General features: G+C 39.6%; 1 protein-coding gene across 5 annotated transcripts; it reads right to left on the reverse strand.

Moving 5' to 3' along the window:
* Positions 1-2: 2 nt before the first annotated feature.
* On the reverse strand, positions 3-9362 carry LOC144974473 (uncharacterized). 5 transcript variants are annotated; one of them, XM_078917366.1, is made up of 5 exons: positions 9069-9362; positions 7935-8300; positions 6832-7064; positions 4544-4651; positions 3-1575 (listed from the first exon to the last, which is right to left on the reverse strand). In XM_078917366.1, the coding sequence occupies exons 2-5, from the start codon at positions 8122-8124 to the stop codon at positions 514-516; spliced, it is 1593 nt and encodes a 530-aa protein (XP_078773492.1). In that variant the 5' UTR covers positions 8125-8300; positions 9069-9362; the 3' UTR covers positions 3-513. The 5 variants fall into 5 exon arrangements, with proteins under 5 accessions (XP_078773492.1, XP_078773495.1, XP_078773494.1 ...); XM_078917369.1 differs by lacking the exon at positions 9069-9362 and adding an exon at positions 8948-8975; XM_078917368.1 differs by lacking the exon at positions 9069-9362 and adding an exon at positions 8679-8774.
* Between the last annotated feature and the right edge of the window lie 270 nt (positions 9363-9632).

The following is a 9632-nucleotide window of genomic DNA, read 5'->3' on the forward strand; positions in this document are numbered from 1 at the left end:
GGTGAAAAAATTATTCATGTGATGTATATAATGTGTTCACTAATAAACACGTATTATATTATTATATTGTATATTTCCACAAGTCTTATTCCTTGTCGTTGGTTGGTTGGAGAGGGGGATGGGATAACATGTAGTGTTTATCCCCCCCTTATAGATTGTCTCTTTCTCTGAAGCATTCTGTTCTTACCTGGAGTGAGGTTTAATGAGCTCTGAAAGACTTTTATTTCTATCTCGTGAACATTAGTCTTTTGACTAGCCTATTGTCTTCCTCTTTACTGGCGCTGGAATTATTCGAATGTAATATCACAAGCGGGGTAAAACCTCAAAAAAAAAATAATAAAACAAACATGCAGACGAAACAATGTACAATGCAGTAAGCATTTCTCTTCTCCTTATTCCTTGTTTTCACGGATTCCTGGTTTTAATCTTACTGTCTGAAATTTACAAATTTCCCTGTTTTCTTTGTACACATTTCACAGCAAGGAAGAGGAATTTGTGTTGTACTGTCTGTATTTAGTTTCTTGGAATCTGCCAGATACACGTGACAAGACAACAGATGATACAAACTGCCAAGGTCGTAAAGAGGGTGAACCACCCATAGGTCAAAATAACCAATTCAATAACTGGGGGCAAGACAGTGTTTGTGATCACGCACGAAGACAACACCAGACCATAATTGGTGGAAAGATGCGTCTGACCCCAAAGTTTTAACGCACAGGAGCTAAGCACACACATCATTCCAAAATCAAATGCTCCATATAAAATACAGAAAATCAAATATATCCACTTATCAATGGATGGGGAGATGTAGAATAAGCTGGAGATTATCCCCATAACTGTGATAAAAGCAATGATGGAGTCCTTGACCCCTATCCGATCGACAGCTATGCCACCAGCGTAGGAAATGATGGCAATAGCAATACACGTACTTATACCGACATAGGTTAGGAAATGATCATCGCTGATATAAACGAGCCCAAAAGCCTTGTAATAAGTTGTCAATACAATGAAGGTAAAATCTCCTACGGCCATGGTTAACCAAAGTGTGTAAAACACTCGAGTTTTCAAAATGTCTTTTGGACCTTTGTCTTCCGACGAATTTTCATCACTTGTTGTAATCCATTTACCACTTTCAACAATTGATGCTTTTTGACTGAAACTTAAGTCCACTGAATGAATTGAATCTACCATGTGTTTCGTTGTTTCATCTTCCTCTTCATGAGCACGATATAAGTCGGAATCGACGTTTTTGTTTATGTCATTTTCTTGAACGATTTCTTTACTGATAGAACTACTAGTTGTAGAGGTTTGGTATGTAATGGAGCCTTTATTAGAACCTGAATGCTTCAACAGGGAAGCCTCGTTGTCTTTCAGGGTTCTGGTGGACGAATCTCCTATACGTGACTTTACTCTCTTGAAGACTGCCAAAAGGAATATATCGTCTCCAGGGTACTCTCGCGTCAACAAGAAAAACCCAGTGCAATTGATGCAAAGAGATACTGCTCCATATATGATGAACACATTGGGGACCTTTGCGATAATTTCGGGTTGAGAAAACAGCCATGTATGGCCTATCTGTTGAAAAAGAGAGAAATAATATATAGATTTTAAAATAATGAATAAAGTAAAGAAAAAAAATCAAAAGGAGAAAAATTTGATACAAACTCATAAATTGTAGTTACAGCTATAGAGGGATCACAGAAATGATTTACTGAATTAAAAAGGCAATAAAAGAAATCTTTCGATGCATAAATGGAGTTAAATATATCATTTTTTTTAAAAACTGAATATGGGAAAACAGTTTTATAAAGATTGAGAGAAATTGATATAGAGTTTAGAATGATATGGAAAGAAAATAATTGAGATCATGAGATTTTGTATTGTCTTGCGGACTGCCACTCCCGATATGGTGACGTCATGACGCATCTGGAGCCCAGGGCACTGGCCTGGCTGGAGAGGCAATGTCTGATGTCCTTGCAAAAGGAAAGCTCCCACACGTGTGGAAGCATGCAAAGATAGGTGCCATCCTGAAGCCCGGGAAATTGGCGGAGGCCGACAGTTACAGACCCATATCATTTCTGAGTTGCTTGTACAAATTGTTGGAGCGAGTTCTAATAAACCGATGGGGGCCGGTCCTAGACGCTGCCCTGCCACCCGAGCAGGCGGGCTTCAGGGATGGAGGTGCTTCACGGAACAGGTCATTGCCCTTACAGAGCATATTGAGGCAAGGTTCGAGAGGAAACTGCTGCTGTATTCATAGATCTATGCGGCGGTGAACGATACGGTCTGATGCGAAGGATTAATGCTCAAACTTGCAAAGATCATAAGGTGCAAAAACCTTGAAGCTGATCTCTTCAATCTTTTTGAAAGACAATTTCATGTCACGCGGGAGATGCTGCTACAAGTAAAGTTAGGAAATTGAAGAATGGGGTCCCTCAGTGTTCGGTTCTGGCGCCTATGCTGTTTAATGTCTACATTAGCAACATGTCGAACACTTCCTCCCTGAGGCTGGGATACGCGGATGACTGGGCACTCGTTACTCAAAGTAAAGCGTGGACCCATCTCGAGAGCGTACTCAGCGTGGACGTCATCAGACTCAAAGCCTACTTCGACAAGTGGTACCTGAAGATGAACACTTCGAAAACCGTGGCCACCGCATCCACCTATGCAGTGGCTGGCACACCCGTAAACTGAACGTCCTCATTTGGGGACCAGCTACTCCCGTATGAGCCACATCCATAATACCTGTGGGTGACGCTGGACCGCAGCCTTACCTTAGTCTTCCAATGAAGCCGGCAGGATCAACTTTGGGTGCTAACTAAGCGCTCCTGAGGACGTCCGGCTTGACACTTTGCTATTCCGCCGCGGTGTATTGCACTCCAGTGTTGGATAGAAGCAGGGACGTTGAGAAGGTAGATGTTAAAACTTCGCAAGTCGATGCATATAGTGTCAGGAACGCCGGCAATAACGCCTATAGAATGGGGCCCGATAATGGCAGCAATCCAGCCCCCTGATGTCCGGAGGGAGACGATTACAAAGAGCTGGCTTAATAAGATCAAAGAGAGAGGGAATAGGGATACCCCTCTCAGTCGAGATGGAAGTTGGTTTGGACAAATTCAATTCCTCGAGGGGGCGGGACATAAACTCCTCGAAACTGGGGGAGAAGTTGCCAGATTCCTCCACCAGTAAGAGGAGGCACTGGATGGTAGCGAATAGGATTTGGTTGAGAACCTGCCTAACAGCACAATTGCTTCATCAGTGGGGACTTTCCACCTGTCCAATATATACCCGTTGTGGTAACGAGCAAGAAACTACTGAGCATCTAGTTGAATGATGTGTTGTGACAAAGCTTCCGGGTGGGTTTGTGAAGTTGCATGAGTGCGGTAAAGAATTTGCTGATTTGGTCAATCGTCATATAATAGTAATGTGAGCACCAGTAAAAGCTGCTGCCTTTGATGTGTAAATTCCTTATACAAGTCCCAGAGGAGCAAAGTTGAGTGTTTAGAAATGCTCTTCACTCATATCCTCTCGGTGTGAAATGAATTATGGCATTAGCCTTTTCTCTATCAAAATATAAATTGTACAGAATTCATGTTTACTGTTGCTGTTGGCTAGGGATCCTCTGTAAAGCACTTTGAGCACACTTAGTGGATATTGCGCTACATAAAACCTCAAGTCTTTTGTGAGATGTGTTCAATTGAAAAGAGAGAAGGGGTTTTAGGTGAGCAAAAATACTGATGGCAACAATCATGACATCCACAATACAATGCAAGCTAAACAACAAAGTCATTTTGAAAATAAGGATAAATAAAAACACAAACAAACGTTTCACGAACAATATAAACAAAAGGTTTGTCAACTTCATACAACTTTCACACGTAAAAACAACAAAAAAGAAAACAAAACATTGCTAAGGTTTCTGTGCTAATGACAAAAATGCTAGGGAAAAGGTTTTGAGCTATTAAGATAGGTCCCAAGCCAACAGCAACACTTAATATGTAAGACAAGAAATAAGTCACACCCGAGTACGGTGAGTAAAGAACCTGCTCCAAGGATTCACTTTTGCGCGCCTACAGCAGACTTGGATCAGGGACATACAGTCAGTACAGGTCCGGACGGCGGCGAGCATCATACCACAAGACCACATCATCATCATCATTGTTATGCAACAAAGGCAGTGCACAAAATGACTGACAGGGAAGACACTCATTGGTGGCCAATCAACAAGTATCTTTATTTCCAACTCTTTAAATAATATATCACAGACTTAGTAATATTAAACATGGCAGTATAGAAATATACATAAACAGGAATATAGGTTTTGTAATATAACGTCAATGCACAAGTGTAGTTAACTAATGATGCGAATATATAATATATAAATATATTTAATTGTGACATTATTTAGAAGTAACTAAAAGTAATTAAGTGTGTTATTAATGGAAATATACAATTGGAAAGGGCAATTACTCAATAATAATAATACACCATAACAATCATCATGAGCAACAACAACAACAACAACACAAGAAGGACCACCAACCTCTAAATCGGACACAACGTTATCGGGGTTGATGTAGAAAGTAATGATTTGATTAATGAACACAGACCCCAGTACGCATGTCGACTCCACGCTGGAGGTCGCCAGGCCCTGAAAAGAAAGGGTGAAAATGTCAAGTTAATTCCTAGACACTCTCTATACTGACAAATTTGGACAGTTCAGGTTTCTAAACCAGAGAGTAGATCCTGACCGTACTCACGTGATAATCTTTGGTCCACCGGACAACTAGCGTATAAAAATAAATAAATAGTTTTTAAAATGATAATAAAATTCCCTTTTTTCATTTCATAGCGGAAATTTGTCTCTATGGTCTATTCTAAGGGAAAACTGGTATAACCCAGGCGTCAGCCGCAGTGCAGCGCCGCAAATTAATCTAGGGCGAGTCGACTTGCTCAAGGTCACACAGTGCAGCGGCCGGTGATTGAACTCGGTACCTTTCGGGTACGAAGCAAAGACCGTACCGCTGAGCCACGCTGCCTCTCAAGCTTGAGTGATGCCCGTTCCTAGACCAGTACTCACCTGATAGTCTTTGCTTCACCGGACACTAGCGTATGCTGACAAGTTTGGACTGGACGATGCCCGTTTCTAAACCAGAGACGAGATTCTGACTATACTATATATAACCCACCTGATACTCTTTGGTCCACTGGCGTATACTGACAAGCAAGCGTTGATGAAGCTCGTTCCCGAACCCAGAGAGAAGACACTGACCGTACTCACCAGACTGTCTTTGGTTTTCCGGACTACCAATGTATACTGACAAACTGGGATGGTGACCATTCCTAGACCAGAAACGAGATCCTGACTATATTTAACTCTCTCCTTACCAGCCATTTTCAGAACTTTCCCCCAAACTTCACACCCACCCAACACAAAAATAGACATTTCTTACTCAAACAGAAAAGCAACAAGCACATTTTATACATAATATTGTTCGACAATATGAGCTCTATTACTATTACAAAATGTCAAGTTTTTATAGCGATACCAAAAAGAAATGAAATCTGGATGAGAAAAGTGACGGTTGCATCGTAACCAATGTGACGATTTTCCAATGGGTGGTAAGGAGAGGGTTAACTGATAGTCTTTGGTCCACCTGACCACCAACGTATACTGACAAGCTTGGATGATGTCCGTTCCTAAACCATAGATAAGGTCCTGACTGTACTCACCTGATAGTCTTTGTCACCTGACACTAACGTTTACTGACAAGCTTGGATGATGCCCGTTCCCAAACCATAGAAAAGTCCTGACTGTACTCACTGATAGTCTTGGTCCACTGACCACTAACGTTTACTGAAAGCTTGGATGATGCCGTTCCAAACCATAGATAAGATCTGACTGTACTCCTGATAGTCTTGCCACCTGACCACTAACGTTTACTGACAAGCTTGGATGATGCCCGTTCCCAAACCATAGATAAGGTCCTGACTGTACTCACCTGATAGTCTTTGGTCCACCTGACCACTAACGTTTACTGACAAGCTTGGATGATGCCCGTTCACAAACCATAGATAAGATTCTGACTGTACTCACCTGATAGTCTTTGGTCCACCTGACCACTAACGTTTACTGACAAGCTTGGATGATGCCCGTTCCCAAACCATAGATAAGATTCTGACTGTACTCACTGACAGTCTTGTCACCTGACATAACGTATACTGACAAGCTTGGATGATGCCCGTTCCCAAACCATAGATAAGATTCTGACTGTACTCACCTGACAGTCTTTGGTCCACCTAACCACTAACGTATACTGACAAGCTTTGATGATGCCCGTTCCCAAACCATAGATAAGATCCTGACTGTACTCACCTGATAGTCTTTAGTCCGCCGGACCACTGGCGTTTACTGACAAGCTTGGATGATGCCCGTTCTCAAACCATAGATAAGGTCCTGACTGTACTCACCTGATAGTCTTTAGTCCGCCGGACCACTGGCGTTTACTGACAAGCTTGGATGATGCGTCCAACCATAGATAAGGTCATGACTGTACTCACCTGATAGTCTTTATCCCGACCAATGCGTTTACTGACAAGCTTGGATGATGCCCGTTCCCAAACCATAGATAAGGTCCTGACTGTACTCACCTGATAGTTTTTAGTCCGCCGGACCACTGGCGTTTACTGACAAGCTTGGATGATGCCTTCCAACATAGATAAGTCCTGACTGAATCACTGATAGTCTTAGTCCCGGACCACTGGCGTTTACTGACAAGCTTGGATGATGCCCGTTCTCAAACGAATAGACAAGGTCCTGACTGTACTCACCTGATAGTCTTTGGTCCACCTGACCACTAACGTATACTGACAAGCTTGGATGATGCCCATCCCCAGACCAGGAAAGATGCCAAGGGTGAAATCCAACAGAAGAATGGAGTGTTGCACGGAGAAATAGCTCAGAAACACTCCTGTATTGAACAGAGTTATTCCAAGAACTAAAGTTCCTCTCAGGCTAAGCCATTGTCGGAGCTTGTCACAGGTAATGACACCCACAGTGAGGCCTTAAAGATTAAAGATTCAAAACTTAATTTTAGGCAGTTTGTGAACGCAAAGCACAAATAAGGATTAGAATTTCCATTTAACAAAATCAACATGAATCATGTTGTAAATATCTTGATTCTAATAAATACGTGGATATTAAAATAAAGTCTAAATTAAAAGAAAAAATCCAAGTTGAAGATGGCTATGCTCAATATTATAATGTCATTGACAAAAATGGTGACGATGATGATGATGAACTTTACATGGTGACTTCAAGATGCAGGTATCATTCAACACAAAATGCATTTTTTCTGTTGATGTCCAAGACATGGCTATTGTGTCGGTAGTTTTTACAATAACAAAAAAAAAAATGTGACGCAGTATTCAGTATGGCTTCCATATGTTAATATTTACTAACTTTTAGATTTGGTGCAAATTGGTCTTTAGATATTGAAGTTATAGAAAATTTGGTGAGGGACACTAATTTTGAAATAGTAGGTATTTTTTTTTGTTCTGGTGCTAATGTTACTGCTGCTGCTGATGATGATGATTATGATAATAATGATAATGATGATGACGATGTTGTCGCTGTTACTACTGCTGTTGCTGCTGCTGCTGCTGCTGCTGCTGCTGATGATGATGATGGTGATGATAATGACAATAATAATAATAATAATAATAAAAATAATAATAATAATAATAATAATAATAATAATGATAATAATAACAATAATAATAATAATGATAATAACAATAATGATAATAATAATAATAATAATGATGATAATAATAATGATAATAATAATAATCATCATCATCATCGTCATCATCATCATCATCATCATATTCAACATTATCATCATCATAAACTGACATTACAACATACTCACCAATAGTATTAAGGGACACCAACCAAGGGGCAACCTCCCCCACAGATCCCTCCGACTGGCTATAAAAATATGACGAGCAATACACGGAAAGGTTTCCCCAGACCCAGGGGACATTACAAAAAATCCCCATCATATGAATCCCAAGGTAAACACTGCATTTGACAAACGTCGATGCCTTGTATACTTCCATTGTTACTGTCCTGACTCAAGATGGACTGTGTAGAATGAATGAAGGTGACGTCACTCAGCTCGCTGTTGTTTTTTTCTAGAATACCGACCGACTGTCTAGTAAGTTCTCATCGAATTCTCTCAATCAGACTGTAAACGTTTATGGTTACTCACAGCATGTTTGTTGGTACAATTTAGCTTGTGGAGAGAAATTGTGAGTATGTTACTTAAACACACACCATCAATGCTTAATACTTACTATTTATACCGCTGCTGGAGTTCACGCTTAAAATTGTTGAAAAGCATTTTTAAAAAAATCAAACCAGATGGACATCTAGTTTTAACTTTCTTTGTGTTCTCTCCATAACCCGTCTTCAGAAACACAATGAACTACTCTCGTAAGAGCTAATAATAATAATAATAATAATAATAATAATAATAATAATAATAATAATAATAATAATAATAATAATAATAATAATAATATTATTAGAAATAGCACTTGACCACTGGGTTTGAAAATAGGAATAGGGAATGAGATTAGCGGAAGAGTAGCGTCCCTTGATTGGAAGTCACCTTAAACAGAGAGAACGTCAAAATGGTTTTGCGCATGCGTTTCTCTCTCGTCCTCGCTTTCGGTGAAGTGTCTCATGCCGCACAACCAACATGACGTTCTCTCTCTGATAACTTTTCCGCTCGTGACTTCCTATCAAGGGACGCTACTCTTCAGCTAATCTCATTCCCTATAAGCAATCAATCTAATAATATGTAGCTACTCACAAATATTTTGAGCTCGAGATGATACAAAAAATATCTAAAATAAATTAAGTTTAAACCATGTCCACCTTATTTCGCTTCGCTACTAGGCGACTTAATTGCTTCCTGGTTAGTCTGTGCATAATGGTTTGAGACTTTATGCTTCAATTTGCACCAGAATACCGTTTAATCTCATACATTTTTACTCACTTGTGTCAAAACTTTTAGAAAAGTGTTCAGAATGACGAAGGTCCAACATCCAACTAGTCTAGATAGCTACAGTTAGACTGTCTAATCTAAATGTATACCACAAAGTTATTTAAAACTTGTCTTCAAAAATAATTGACACCACTAAATTATTTATTTACAACACTAATATACAATACATAAAGTATGATGATGATGAAGTTGAAGCCCTGAGTTAGATATTCCGTAGCAATGGAATGGTAGCTTCGTTTTGTAATAAGTGAAATGTTTTCCTATCCTCAGCTGCTTTCTAGATATAATGTAAATTGTAGATACGTTTACGATCTAAATATCGGAGAGAAAAAAAACCCCACCAAAACATAATGATTTTGAATCGTTCTGGAATCCCATTGATATTATCACTCACCGACAACATTGTTATCAATTTCATTTTGTATGAACGATGTTATAGAGATGTCGTTGTTTAATTTGTAGATAACTTGTATGACTCATTTTAACTAGTAAATGCAACATTATAACAAAGATATTGCCTTATAAGCACTTGGAATTGTTTTGTAGAGCTCTTTT

Source organism: Berghia stephanieae, chromosome 6 (genome assembly GCF_034508935.2).
Source record: "Berghia stephanieae isolate SIO BIC M18660-M18661 chromosome 6, UCSD_Bste_1.3, whole genome shotgun sequence".
Lineage (NCBI taxonomy): Eukaryota > Metazoa > Mollusca > Gastropoda > Nudibranchia > Aeolidiidae > Berghia > Berghia stephanieae.